Genomic DNA, 16,100 nt, shown 5'->3' on the forward strand with positions numbered 1-16,100 from the left:
TTTATGGGAGCAGATCACCAGGTCTGTTCTCCCATGGAGCAGCTGGTAGGTTTGAACTGTTGGCCTTTTGGTTAGCAGCCGAGTGCTTAACCCTTGCGCTCCTCTATAAGACACATACTACTCTATAAACCACTTTCTATTGATATCATTGTTTTAATAACAAATTCTCATATGGTAGGGATTCGTAGAAATGAAACGGTAACTACATTATGATTGAATAAGTGGGATCAGATAGTCAACTGATCAAGATATCATAGTAGGTCACACACTGGATTAGAGAAGATAGAAGAAGCTGGGTACATTTGAAACTGAAGTAGCATTCACACGGTAGTCACATTTCCAGCAACCACAATCATCTAGAATATACCCCAAGCCCCACAAGAAGTGAAAAATAAGTCTACGCATTGAGGAAAATAACTCTAATTTCTCCGTAAAAGGCCACCCTTATTCACTGAGGCCAGAGCCTAATGATTTAGCACTCTGTGCCCAATTAAAAGCACTGGTTTTGTATATTTGATATTCTGACCCAGTATTATTAATGAGAGGACTACAAAAATAAATAAGTGAATAAACAGAAGAACTTCAGAACATGATGAAAATGTGAGCAGCTGATGCTGAGTTATATCTCTAAACAGGGAAAACTAAAGGAAATCCAAAATGCTTAAAGTTCACTGGAAACAATAAACGTGTTTGGTTGTGTCAATTGTTTCAGGTGAAGCAAGCTGACGGTCTGGATTTTCTGCACCTGCCCATGTAGCTTGTATAGACACACAAACATGGTAGTCATTCTTTCGTTTTACAGGTTCTCTCAGACACAGCATTATTATTACTTGGGGGGAGTGGTGGGGGGATGACTCCTCCCAAGATGGCCAGGATCCTGTTCCAGCTATTTCTCCAAGGAGACCACTGAGACTATGGCATTTGCTCACGGGAGCTCAACCTAGACAGGCAGTGCTGCTCAAACCTTAAGGCCAAGGGTATCAGCTCACAGCACTCCTTAAGTCCTGTTGCTTATGGACTCCTAATGCAGCATCCTTTATGCAACCTTCACCTCCACCCCCTGTCTTATTCCCTACTCTCACCATGGGTCAGTCACCTAGCCCAGAGACCTTCATCCTCAGATCCAGGTTACCTGGAGGTCTATTCAGATCTGTTGGCCAAGGATAACCTTACAAAACTCTGAATTTTTCTGCCCTTCTCACCGGCTTGAAAACTTATCTGGACTTCTATCCGTGTATCATGATCCTTAATACAGGATAACTGACAAGCTAATCTGTGCCAAAGTGTTAATGGTGAGGCTGGATTAAAGGGTAGCCTACCCAGTGAATCATGTTTTTCATTTTAACATGAGCCCTTTGGTGACTGGTAAGCATCCATCAAATAGTTATGCCAGCTGTCTTTGAGTTAATTCTTACTCAAGGTGACCCTATGTGTGTAGAATTGTGTTTTGCAGGGTTCTCAATGGCTGATTTTTCAGGAGTAGGTCACCGGGTGCTTTCTTCTGAGGTGCTTCTGGGTAGGCTCAAACCACCAGCCTGTCATTTAGCAGCTGACCACGTTAACCATTTGCACCACCCAGGGACTTAGAAACAGTGATACCAACACCAAAGCCGTCACACTGCGTTGCTCATGATTTGGGAGAAGGTAGTGTTTTGTGCTTCTCAAATCACTCCCAAGTAGACAGTTTGAATTCAGTAAAACGGTTCTGACATATAATTAAATTTATGTCTGTTTTGAAGAGTTCTGATATCTACAAATTATACAATAGGACTTCAACTCCCAACTAATGACAAATGATCAGAAACTCACTTCTTTTTGTAATTTTTTTTTTAAAAAGCAATATGACAAGTGCAATGACACTTAATAATATTTATTTTTACAAACCTGGATGAAGTCAAACATGGTAAGAGGCAGAAGATCATCCAAAATTGCTATATCTTTGGAGAATCTATTAAGAATCCTACCTGTAATATAAAGAATAAATTCCTCAAAAATCAGTATTTTGAGAAAGACATAAGAATATATTTAATACTAAATTCAGAGGACAGCTGAAACATTCAGAACTCAGATAAGAATAATCATGTAATTACAGGCAGTCCCCAGGTTACAAACGTCCAACTTACATGCAATCTGTACTTATGAACCATCCCCAATAAAGCCTATTGTACTAAAAATTCGAAGTACATACAATGGTTTGTAATAACAAACAGGCACTACTTTGTGATGCACATCAAAACATTATTATCACTGTATTATTATGTTAAAGATGTTTTAGTGTATCTGGAAGTGTTTAATGTTTTATATGCATGGGAAGGTACACTATATACTATTTACTAAGACAAACATTTGACTAACTGACATTACATACTTAACTGTTCTGACTTATGTACAAATTTGATTTAAAAGACTGAGGAACGAAACTCTTTTGTAATCAGGGTTATGCAAACATTCTAAGTAACTACATGTTCAAGTTATTACTTCCTATTTTTAGACCATTATAAAATACAGATTTCTATAAGATTCAGATACAGACTGATGTCTTGAATAAAAAACCAAACCCACTGCCATCAAGTTGATTCTGACTCATAGTGACCCTATAGGGTTTCCAAGGCTGTGATCTTTATGGAAGCTGACTGTCACATCTCTCTCTGAGGAGCAGCTGGTGGGTTCAAGCACTTAACCACTGCGCCACCAGGGCTCCTTATTGTCTTGAATAGGAATAGGTACTCACTACTACAACCTCACACTTATAACCCTGAGTTTAATGATAATTTATTGGATATGCGCCACCATTTATCTTATGACTATTCATTACAATAACAGGTAGCTCTCTCTCCCTCTCCTCGGACTTCCATACCTTTTGACACACCTCTGCAAAACCAGTAGCTGCTCCCTCTCCCTGCCCGTTCACTACATGGGCCTCCTTTGCCATGTTTTGTTTCTCTCTACCCGCTTCGCAGGCAATCTAAGCTTCAGCCTGTCTTCTAAATTCCTCACTCACGTTTTTAAGTCTGATCATTTGTTCCTTCAACCAAAAAGTTATATATAAAGTGTGTACCTTGTGCCAGGCACAGAGCTAGGCACTGCAATAAAAAAAAGGAGCTGTGTTCCTTGCCCTTGAAGAATTCATGGTCTAGGGGAGAGTTAAGTACGTAATTAGGTAAAATAAAACCTAATACTCTACAAAGTGATATTGAATCTTATCATTCATCCCTCAGGTACCTGCAGTATAAAGTCCAAAATTCTTAGTTTAATATTTAATGCTTTCTATGATTTGGCCTAAAGCCAACAGCCAGTACAACCTTCCTCTTCTTAAAGACTCTATTTTGGCCAAGCTGGTCTATTCTTGAAGCACACTCTGTACTTTTCCTACCCTCCTGCCTTCTCCTATGGGGCCCCCTCTACCATTCCCCTCAGAGCTATTTGTGAAAATCTGTGTCACCTTCCTTCCAGCTCAAATGTCCCTCCTGCAAGGATGTATCAGTGTTGGCACCAGCTGGACTTAATCTCTTCCTCCTGGGGGTACACTTGGTACATTTGATACATCTTGTATGTACCTCTGTGTTCTAGTGATTGTGTATATTCCTTATATCATAGTCTCTTGTATACATATCTTTTTCTGGACTGTAAATTGTTAGAGGTCAATGGGACTATGCCACTTTTTTTTATATCACCCATAAACCCATTGCTGTTAAGTCAATTCTGACTCGTATTGATCCTATAGCATCAAGCAGAAAGCCTTATATGTAGGAATTATTTCCTATGTACTTATTTATTTAAGTTATTATCTCTTAGCCTATCATCAATGATATTTCTTCAGCATATTTAATTATGTGTATTTATATATCTTTAAATAAACCAAAAATTGAACACAAATTAGCCCACAGTACTTATAAAGGCTGTTTAGAAAATGAAAACTGGCTTTAATTAAAAATATATATATCTATATATACACACACATAAATACATATTACATTTCATAAATTCCTAATGGTAGTGTTCTGTCAAAATATGCATTCACACTTTCATCTGCTCAACTCGTTTTATTGAGCAGCTACTATGTGTCTATGTGGTTTGAGACTGTTTTAAAACTGACATGGGAAAACAAGGCAAGGAGTCAGAGGAAATCAAGATCAATGTACAGCTGCAGAAGGGCACACCTGGGAGAAAGTGCAAATGTACATATGAGGCAAGGAAGCTTTGGTTGCTGCCATGCAGAGTGGAGACTATCTAGGTGGCATAGTGAGAACATATGAACCATCATCAGTAATAGGATGGTTTTTCAAAGACAGCAGCGTTGAAGGGAATGAGGAGACTTGAAGAGGAAAATGGGGAGTGGAAAGTCCACCTCAGGGGGTCAGAAGGGAACAACGACAGGGGACTGGCATTTACTTCATATTGGCTATGTAATAGGCAAGCAGATTGCCTTGTTACGTCCTCACAGTCTTCCTCTGAGATAGCCTTGTCCACATTTTCCAGATGAGAGAGCCAAAGCCCAGAGGAATAACTCCACTATCACTCCACGGGGCCAAGCCAGACCTCAAACAAAGCCCGTGCTCTTTCCATTGCATCTCCTCACCCATTTCTGACTCTTCAGCAACTTGGGCAAGTCCCTGCCTTCTCTGGGTCTGTTATTCCGTGAAAAGTGAAATCGTTAGATCAAATAAAGATGAAAGTTCCTTTTAGTTCTAAAATGTACTAGCTCTAAAATAGAGGATGGTGATGAGAATATCTCATGGAGACATAGCTTTAGTGACACACAGGGCTTGAGAATAAATGTAAGGATGTTGTTCCTGAATATTGTTGTTGATAGGTGACACTGAGTTAATTCCATCTTATAGCCATCCTATAGGACAGAGAACTGCCCCAGGGGGTTTCCTAGGCTACACTCTTTATAGAAGGAGCCCTGGTGGCACAGCAGTTAAATACTTGGCTACGCACTGAAAGGTCAGTGGCTCAAACCCACCCGCCATGGCATAAGAGAAAGATGTGGCAGTCTGCTTCTGTAAAGATTATAGCCTTGGAAACCCTGCAGTTCTACTCTGTCCTATAGGGACACTATGAGTGGGAATTGACTTGAGGGCAATTTTTTTTTTTAATCTGCAGGAGCAGATTGCTGCAGAGCTGCTGGTGGGTTCGAACCCCCAGCTGTTCGGTTAGCAGCTGAGCACTTAACCCTTGTGCTACCAGGGCTCCTTTCTGGAATATTAAGTATGGAAATTTTGTTACCCTGAAAAAAATCACGAGTTTTTCTTCTCTTGAGATTTTCAGACACAATCATTCTAAAAATCTCTATCGCTGAAATTATTCCTTAACTTAAAATATTTCTGTCTACCACATCCTCTCATCTGTGAGTTCTTCAAGGGTGAAGACTATGCCTTATTCCTCTTTACATGAGTCCCTTGCTCAGTGCCACACATAGTAAGTACTCAACAGGTTGCTGAAAGAATAAAACTTGGCAGAGGGGAAGGTCCTTAATAACTCTGGACTCTTCAAATGTGAATTTGTCTAAAGGAGAATCAGTGGAATTGATTACCTTTAAAGTACCTTCCTGCCCTTCAAATCTCTCCCTCTTTTGAACAATACACTGTCATGCACAGACACCACCTGTCTGTCACTGATATCATGCGTGTTGCTATGATGCTGAATAGGTTTCGGTGGAGCTACCAGACTAAGATGGACTAGGAAGAGAGGCCTGGTGATCTATTTCTGAAAATCAGCCAGTGAAAACCCTATGGATTGCAACAGTCTGATCCATAATTGATCATGGGGATGGCATAGGACAAGGCAGCATTTCATTCTGTTGTGCATGGGGTCGCCATGAGTCAGGGGCCAACTCGACAGCAGCTAACAATAACAGTATGTTGATAATAAGATTCCTGGAAGGGGACTAGACCATATATCCAAAAAGAGAAGGACAGCTAAACCAGAACGGCCACAGTCCCATCGGCATCCTGTTCTAACAAACTGAGTTACTCTACTTAGCTGATACAGCAATGTCAGGAGCAACAATATATCATAGCCAGTGATATCTGAGAAATGCAGAAGGCCAGTCACAGGGAGGCTCCACAGAGGGAAGATGCCTCTGTGTAAAAGCCAACACACTACTAGAAAAGCCACTACACCTCAGGCACTATGGATGCTGGATCAGCAGTTTCACGTTGTGTACCTATTCAAGTACCTGCTTTCAATGTGTTGAACGTTGACATAGGTGCTTGAAGAATAGAACGTAACATTTTGTGGTGTAAAGTTTTTGACACTTTGATTAGGGTATGCACCAGTGGTAAACCTCTGAAGATTGCCAGGGCAAACAAACTGTCAGCTATTCCCACATAAATGTACAAAAGATAATATGAGCTGGTGTTAGTGACGATCACTCCGTAGCTGCTATTTGCGTTCACAGTAGTATTATTCCCTTTGTCTTGAAGAGATGATCTGTAAAATGAAAGGAAAATTGTTCTTAGGCAACCAAGTCTGAGTCTAAAGAAACACAGTGTATATTATTAGGAGAGCTGGTGCCTTTAATCTCAACGATTACTATTGTAAGAAAGTAGATAAAGTTTTCTCACCACTAGGATAGATGAAGTTGATCTTTCTTAGAGTAAAATATTTAGAGAAAATATTAAATGTATAACGTTTCAAATATTTTCAGTACATTTCATGGAAAACAGAACACAACTAATTCCTTTAGAAATTGCAAAGGGCTGCATGAACGTCACATGAAATTGCTCGAAATTTTAACCAAAATAGCTAGATTCTCCACTGCTATGCTACTTGAGGGAAATGGAGGCCATTGGATATTAAAATATTCAATAAGGCCCAAATGATCAACAGAAACAAACAAACAATCCCCAGTAGGATATGGAATACTCACGTCCTAAGTAGATACAACACAACCAAAGAAACAGCCACCTGGAATGGAACAATACACAGTTGATTTTTTTCTAATATCTTTACCCTATTCTTCCCACACCCACTTCTAATTCTCCCATGACCAGCATCAAAATACACACAATTTCATTTTCCTTTGCTTTCCTTTCCTGGGTCCAGCAGCTGCGATTATTGTTCTAAGCATCATTATTTGTGGTGGGAACATGTTAAGTTAATGGAATTCAAATTTCACTGAAGTAAATACTTCATCATTTTTCTCCTTCACTCAACAGGAACTATTCATTGAACTTCACAGGAGAGCTAAGGTTTCAGTTAAGAGTTTTAAATAACAAACTTTTTTTTTTTTTTTAAATAGAGTAGCATCATCCTTCAAAAGTTCATTTGAGGCTACAAAGAAGATCAGGCATAGAAAGTATCTGGATATAACGTCTGGCTAAATTTTGCCAATGGTGAATTGATTAGAAGAAGGAAGCTTGCAGCCAGAGAAGGCAGTAGGGTTCTGCATAGATTTAAACAATACCTTACACTGCTGCCAGAAAATTAATCTGGTTAGTTGCTATAAATAATTTCATTTGCCCTGCAATTATTGTGGGAGACTAATACCTGTGAGACCAATTGATTATTGGAAAAGGTGAGATTAAAATTGATGAAAACCAACCAAAATTTCAACAGTGTGAAAATTCACAGTTTATGAGTGAAGATAATTATTGGTATTTGAATTATGTTGGACTTTCTCAAGGTGAATGCACTTGGCTGGGGGAGAAATGGTCTATACCATATGCAACAAAACAAAACCATTTTTTAAACCAGCTGTGATTTTTGTGGTCCTTTCCATAATTAAATTGCTGTGTACTCTGATCTATTTCAATTTGGCATTCCATCTGGTAAACCCTGTGGAGAAGCTTAATCTTGTGTTGATGCCATCACAACTAAGAATACTGAAAGTGACTCTGAAATCACACAATTAGCCCAAAAATAATGCTACCAGAGAATGTAATAGAAAAAAAGACAGTAAAACAATTTTTAGTAAAATAATTTTGGAAATGAACAAAGAATTAAAAAAAATAGGGTGGAAACAAATATGCTGCAAGTTCTATTTCATGTTTGAATTTACCTTAAATGAAACTTATTGAGAACATTTAGCATTAGTTAAGAAATTACATTATAAGGCACTATACTGTTAGGTCTATAAGTTTTAGTTAAATTCACATATCAGATGAGAGTGTAATGATAAAAAATCCAATGGCATCATTTTTTCTGTCCTGCTTTTCTTCCTTATACACAGAGCCTCCACATACTGTATTAAAAAAAAAAAAAAAGAAAAACTATCTTTGTTTCCTTGGAATTCATGTAAATCCAAAATGACAAGAAACCCAGCAAAAATCTAGCTATTTCAAAAGACTTCCTTCCAGTACAAATGTCTTCATATTTCCTAAGAATTATCTAACTACTCAAGATCTTCCACAAGGGAATAAGTTCAGAGTTATTCTTTGGCTATCATATTCTCTTTGTTCCAATTAAAGGAGTGTCAATAATATTGATTTTCTGGATATGAGTAAATCTCAGAAGTATTTTGTAACATTTACTAATGGAATGCTTTTCCATCGTCTCTTTCCACAGATGTAGTCAATTTGATTTCCGTGTGTTCCATCTGGTGAGGTCCATGTGTACAGTCGCCGTTTATGTTGGTGAAAGAAGGTATTTGCAATGAAGAAGTCGTTAGTCTTGCAAAATTCTATCATTTGATCTCCAGCATTGTTTCTATCACCAAGGCCATATTTTCCAACGACTGATCCTTCTTCTTTGTTTCCAACTTTTGCATTCCAATCCCCAGTAATTATCAATGCGTCTTGATTGCATGTTCAATCAATTTCAGACTGCAACAGCTGATAAAAATCTATTTCTTCATCTTTGGCCCTAGTGGTTGGTGTGTAAATTTGAATAATAGTCATATTAACTGGTCTTCCTTGTAGGTATATGGATATTATCCTATCACTGACAGCGCTGTACTTCAGGATAGATCTTGAAACGTTCTTTTTGACGATGAATGCAACACCATTCCTCTTCAAGTTGCCATTCCCAGCATAGTAGACTATATGATTGTCCAATTCAAAATGGCCAATACCAGTCCATTTCAGCTCACTAATGCCTAGGCTATCAATGTTTATGCGTGCCATTTCATTTTTGATGATTTCCAATTTTCCTAGATTTCATACTTTGTACATTCCACGTTCTGATTATTAATGGATGTTTGCAGCTGCTTCTTCTCATTTTGAGTTGTGCCGAATCAGCAAATGAAGGTCCTGAAAGCTTTACTCCATCCACATCATTAAGGTTGACTCTACTTTGAGGAGGCAGCTCTTCCCCAGTCATCTTTTGAGTGCCTTCCAGGTTTCCAACCTGGAGGCTCATCTTCCGGCACTATATCAGACAATGTTCCGCTGCTATTCATGAGGTTTTCACTGGCTTATGCTTTTCAGAAGTAGGTTGCCGGGTCCTTCTTCCTGGTCTGTCTTAGTCTGAAAGCTCAGCTGAAACCTGTCCTCCATGGATGACCCTGCTGGTATCTGAATACCGGTGGCATAGCTTCCAGCATCACAGCAACACACAAGCCCCCACAGTGCGACAAACTGAACCATTTCAAGAGGTGGCATATGATCAGGAACCGATGGTACTGAAGGAAGAAGTCCAAGCTGCTCTGAACGCATTGGCAAAAAACAAGGCTCCAGGAATTGATGGAATATCAATTGAGATGTTTCAACAAACAGATGCGGCGCTGGAGGTGCTCACTCGTCTATGCCAAGAAATATGGAAGACAGCTTCCTGGCCAACTGACTGGAAGAGATCCATATTTATGCCTATTCCCAAGAAAGGTGATCCAAACCGAATGTGGAAATTATAGAACAATATCGTTAATATCACACGCAAGCAAAATTTTGCTGAAGATTATTCAAAAATGGCTGCAGCAGTATATCAACAGGGAACTTCCAGAAATTCAGGCTGGTTTCAGAAGAGGACGTGGAACCAGGGATATCATTGCTGATGTCAGATGGATCCTGGCTGAAAGCAGAGAATACCAGAAGGGTGTTTACCTGTGTTTTATTGACTATGCAAAGGCATTCGACTGTGTGGATCATAACAAATTATGGATAACACTGCTAAGAATGTGAATTCCAGAACACTTAATTGTGCTCATGAGGAATTTTTACATGGATCAAGAGGCAGTTGTTCGGACAGAACAAGGGGACACTGATTGGTTTAAAGTCAGGAAAGGTGTGCGTCAGCGTTGTATTCTTTCACCATACCTATTTAATCTGTATGCTGAACTAGGCTGAACAAATAATCTGAGAAGCTGGACTATATGAAGAAGAACAGGGCATCAGGATTGGAGGAAGACTCATTAACAACCTGCGTTATGCAGATGACACAACCTTGCTTGCTGAAAGTGAAGGGAACTTGAAGCACTTACTAATGAAGATTAAAGACCACAGCCTTCAGTATGGATTACACCTCAACATAAAGAAAACAAAAATCCTCACAACTGGACCAATGAGCAACATCTTGATAAATGGAGAAAAGACTGAAGTTGTCAAGGATTTCATCTTACTTGGATCCACAATCAACAGCCCTGGAAGCAGCAGTCAAGAAATCAAAAGACGCATTGCATGGGGCAAATCTGCTGCAAAGGACCTCTTCAAAGTGTTGTACAGCAAAGACGTCACCCTGAAGACTAAGGTGCGCCTGACCCAAGCCATGTTATTTTCAATCACACCATATGCATGTGAAAGCTGGACAATGAATGAGGAAGACCGAAGAAGAGTTGACGCCTTTGAATTGTGGTGTCGGCGAAGAATATTGAATATACCACGGACTGCCAAAAGAACGAACAAATCTGTCTTGGAAGAAGTGTGGCCAGAATGCTCCTTAAAAGCAAGGATGGCGAGACTGTGTCTTACATACTTTGGATATGTTGTCAGGAGGGATGAGTCCCTGGAGAAGGACATCATGCTTGGTAGAGTACAGGGTCAACGGAAAAGAGGAAGACCCTCAGTAAGGTGGATTGACACAGTGGCTGCAACAATAAGCTCAAGCATAACAACAATTGTAAGGATGGCTCAGGACCAGGCAGTGTTTCGTTCTGTTGTGTGTAGGGTGGCTATGAGTCGGAACCGACTCGACGGCACCTAACAACAACAACAACAGCTAATGGAACAGTAACTGAAGCAGCTTTCTACAGAACTGGTCTAGTCAGTGTAAATTAAAGTTATTTCCTGTATCTGTCCACATGGAACCACCACCAACCCAAAGTGTTCTAATTGGCTGGAACAAAAGCATTTTCAAGGACTTGACATAATGACTTTAGTGAAAATTCATGAGATGTGTAGAAACAATTGAGTAAGCAAGTTACCTCATTTCATTTCCAGAATGTTTTATGGTTATACGGTTCACACAGTTTATGAAAGAGTAATAAAACCAGATGATGAAGAGAAAAAACTTTATTTTCAGGGTTTTAAACACCATTGCACATCACACAGAATACTGTATAATCTAGATCAGCCCAGTCTAATGGAAATTTCTATAATGAAGGAAATGTTCCATATCTGTGTATCTCCAATATTGTTGCCAAAAGTCACAGGTGGCTGTTGAGCACACGAAATGTGGCTATTGCAACTCAGAAACTGAATTTTAAATGTTATTCCATTTTAATTAATGCAACTTAATTTAATGTACATAACCATATGTGGCTGGTGGCTACCGTATTAGATAGTGCAAGTATAGATTTTAATCACTATTAGTTACATGAGATTGTAGACAGAGTATTTATTGGATACCCATCTTAGGCATCAGGAATCTGATCAGGGTGTCCTCTAAGGAAGGATCCATGCATGGCCAAGACGATGATTCATGAACTTTGCAAATGGTCCCAAGGCAGAAAAGAAACAGTAGAAGCTAGGTCAGAATTAAAATTATCTAGGTAATTTGTCTACATGATTAAAAACAAAAGGAAAAAGAAGTGTGGGAGGAAAATGTCATAGTATAAACATATGGAAAGAGAAAACAAGCGCCCTGTATCTGAAAGAGCTATTTGTAAAATGAATTAGTAAATATCTTAGCAGATGTGATAGATAAAGATTAATCATGAATGCAGTGAAACCCTAATAGTGTAGTTTCCAGAAAAAGCAAAATATGTGATGTAGTTCTAGAACACGAATATATGCAGGACCTGTGAGAAATCCTACTATTACATAACCTGGCCGGATACAAGTCTGATGTTCACAATTAAAGAAAATAAACATGAAAGAGAAGAAACCTGTCCAGGGTAATGTAATAAGTCCAGATATACAAAAGGCTTAAAAGGATGAATGCAAGCAAAGAAGGTATAATTCTATCATGAAGACCTTTAGTAGGCTACAAGGAAGAAAATATTAAAATATTTAGCTGTGGACTAGTCTCCAACCAAAAATCAAGCCCTTTGCCGTCGAGTTGATTCTGACTCAGGGACTCTACGTACAACAGAACAAAACACTGCCCAGTCCTGAGCCATCCTCACCATCTTTGTTATGCTTGAGCCCATTGTTGAAGCCACTGTGTCATTCCATCTTGTTTTGCTGTACCAAGTATGATGTCCTTCTCCGGGGACTGTCCTTCCTGATAACATGTCCAAAGTAAGTGAGACAAAGTCTCGCCATTATTGCTTCTAAGGAGCATTCTGGCTGTACTTTTTTTTTTTTTTTAAATCATAGCACACTGTTTATTTCCTTTTAGGGCTTATTATGACCTGTAGTTTTGTTTTGTTTTGTTTTATGTATGTATTGTCTGTCTTATCCCCCAGAATGTGCTTCATGAGAGCAGGAAGGAACCATTTTTGTCCTCTTTCCCACTGCAGTCCCAGGGCCTTTACCTGGTCAACAGCGGCCATTCAAGAAATTTGTTTAATAAATAAAGGAAAGGATACAAGGTACATAAATAAAAACACACTTATAAATATCAAGAGAGGAAATTGTCTAATAATTGTATAGAATATACATTTGAAAAAGGAGGTGACATGTTACATAGAGTAAAAGTAAAGAACCAAAGCTAATTCTTTCTACCAGGCTTTGTGCGTACATAAAATGCAGTGCTAACCTCCGAGTCACAAAATGAGCTCTACACATAAGTCAGTGTCTTTTAAAACACTATTAATATTGTGTAGTTTTCACTGAAGGAGTACAGCACTGTAAACGCTTCTGATTATATTATAACCATAAGGTCATTAATGTAATTCCAGTTCTACATTCTGTTTTGCTCTTCACTGTATACACAACATACAGCTTTGTGCCTGGCCTATTGTAGGAACTCAATAAATACGTACTGAATGAGTAAATGGCTGCATAAATAACAGCCAGTAATAGTAAAGTGACACTTTGAGGTGACTAAATACACAGATTTCAATGCTTCATGGGCCAAACCGTGTCCTAAAACATAGAACCATGCTTAGTAAAGCTGCTACAAAGACTTACGATCAGTCAACAGCAGCAAAGGTATTGCGGGAATACACCACATCTCTACTCTACTAATAACGTAAAGCTACCCAGAGACACCTTATTAACAAACAGAATGGAGGTCATAAAGGAGGGTACAGCAGTTCTCTGACACATTTTTTAAAAATCACAGAATAAAAGCACTAAACAGGATCTTTAGATAATCTAGTCAACTATAATGCTCTCTGGTCCATAAAAGAAACTAGGAAACCACCTCTTAATCTTTCATTTGCTTTTCTTCTGTATCTAGATGACATACTGCCAAGCAGAATCTTTAGAAAGACCAACATTAATAGAATTTTTATAGCCTATATAGTTAGTGCTGCTATCAAAGAACTTACAGAAGGTATTGATTGCCCTGTAGTGGGGAAAATGGCCCAAAATACAAAGGTAGACTCACTTTTCAAAATGGTGCATTAGGGGTGTTAACAAATTGAGTAGAACAAACTAATTTTTTTTTAATTTTCACAACTTTAAAGAAATTAAAAAGGATAAGTATTTCATATTGCAAAAGGGAGGCATACTGAACCTGCCCTTTAAAACATAAAACCTAAATTGAGATATAATCCTTATGAAAATTAAAAATGAATAAATCACTTTCATCAAGGAAGAAATGTATCTTGACCTTTCTTTAACATGTCACCTCCTTGATCATTAGCATGAGGCCTAAACAGGATTTAAAAGAGCTAAACTGTCTTCTTGGATTAGTATCTGTGCCATGATGTGAAGGTACCTATGAGATATCTCAATGGTAAAGAGAAAGAGGCACCCTGGTAATAAGAGAGGAGCTTAGCCTAAAAGAAAAACTACATATATTTGATTCAAAGAAGGCAATAAAATTGTGAAAACTAGTGAATGAATTATTCAGCTGTATAACGTGTATGTAATTCAAACAATTAATATTTGCCCATTATTGCCAAATTTTTAATATTCAAAATGTCAAGAGGCAGTGAATTGGTGATATCTAAAAGACATTGGTCAAAAAGGCTTGTCATTTATTATATTATTTCTTTTCCAGAAAAGTACATTATCCAGCAATTTGTCCATTAAAAAGACACCTTTGTGATAATTGTAAAAGCTCAATTAATGGGTAGTTATGAGTTGGAATCGACTTGTCGGCACTGGGTTTGGTTTTTGGTTTTTATAAAGCACTTATCGTATTTTTACATAAATGAAGCACACCGTTTATTTGCCAACCGCGCCTTCCCCCGCAAGGTATTTTCATAAGCGCTGCTATGCCAATTTTTTTTTACGTGTTGCTGTAAAACAAAGTTAGCATAGCGTGCTTACGTAAATACCTCACGGAGGGAGGGCAAGGTTGGCAAACAAACGTAGAAGTCATGTGTTATTTGTGTAAAAATACGGTACATCTTCTGTCATCAGTTAGTTTCTTGCCCCAAGACAAAGGACCACTGTCTCCTTAATTAAGTGAGCTAGAAATATTATACATATGTGCAGCAGCTCATACTCATTAGTTAATTAACTATGCAACGTTTTGAAAGGTGCATAAGTTCAACTCTATGGAGCTGTATGGGACAAAGGTCATGTACATTAACATAAACCACCACCACATTCAAATATGACAGTTTTTTCTTATTTAATTCTATGAGTTGATGACAATCAATTAATATGATCTTTCAATGCAGAGGTTCAAATCATTAATAATCATAAAGGACTGGTTTGAGATTAAGTGGGGCACAGGGCTGGGTTTAATGCACATTAACATTGGTCATTCGGTATGACTGGCAGAGATTAATAATGAAAATTTTAAATACATTTCAATGCAATATTACTCAGGTGAGTGTGTCAAAAGAATATAACCTCTGCCATCCATTATCCATTATAGCCCAACCCCACATTTTTGTTAAAGTGTAAAAGGAATTATTGCAACTTTTATTATGTCCCTGTTAAGGACTTGGTCACCTCAAATTATGGTTGAACTTTATAATGGTGATGACGACATTAGGGATATTAATAATAACATCAGCTAGCCATTACTAACTATGTGCCAACCCTTACATTAACTGCTTTGTATGCATGATGTCTCTTAACCCACAAAATGCCTATGAAGTTCATATTATTGCAGTCTCCTTTTACAGATGAGGAAATTGAAGCTCAAAGAGGTTAAATAACTTGCTCAGTTTCGTGGTGCTAATAAGACAGACTTAAAGTTCACCCCCAGGTCTAGTCTGAGTCTGTACTGCATCCCACATCAAGCCTCCATTTGGTTTGGTAAAATAAATAAATAAATAACTCAGCAGGGCAAAAGAAGAGTTATTATCAATACCCAAAGATCAAATAGAAACCCATGGTTGATAGCTAACAGCTTTTTGGTACATACCTTTAGATACATAAGACTATTGTACTTAATCGGGGGGAGGGATCAAACATTGTTGAGCCTTCTTAATCAAGACTAGAAACAGCCTAACAATAGGAAAAATGTGTAGAACAAGTGTGGGTTTCAGTGATTCATACATTGACATACTATTAGTATTCGCCTCCAGGGCAAAAATTTGATCTTAAACTCTGTGTAGCTTCAACTCCTCCAAATTTGTCCAGTTATCATGATGATCCTTTACATCTCAAATTATTTGTGAAAGGGAGATGATAATACAATGATTATGAAATGTGACTGTATTTAAACAGGGTGAGTGGGTGACGGATTACTTGAAAGGTGACTTTTTCAAT

The 16,100-nt window shown here is 38.2% G+C and overlaps 1 protein-coding gene across 1 annotated transcript in view; it reads right to left on the reverse strand.

Moving 5' to 3' along the window:
- The window catches only part of CFTR (CF transmembrane conductance regulator), a 196,596-nt gene that overhangs the window by 56,917 nt on the left and 123,579 nt on the right, over positions 1-16,100 (reverse strand). The window contains exons 16-18 of the mRNA XM_064290397.1: positions 6,875-6,912; positions 6,182-6,435; positions 1,885-1,964 (exon numbers count right to left, since the gene is read on the reverse strand). Coding sequence (XP_064146467.1) covers positions 1,885-1,964; positions 6,182-6,435; positions 6,875-6,912 — 372 coding nt within the window. The remainder of the gene's footprint in view (positions 1-1,884; positions 1,965-6,181; positions 6,436-6,874; positions 6,913-16,100) is intronic.

Source organism: Loxodonta africana, chromosome 8 (genome assembly GCF_030014295.1).
Source record: "Loxodonta africana isolate mLoxAfr1 chromosome 8, mLoxAfr1.hap2, whole genome shotgun sequence".
Classification (NCBI taxonomy): domain Eukaryota; kingdom Metazoa; phylum Chordata; class Mammalia; order Proboscidea; family Elephantidae; genus Loxodonta; species Loxodonta africana.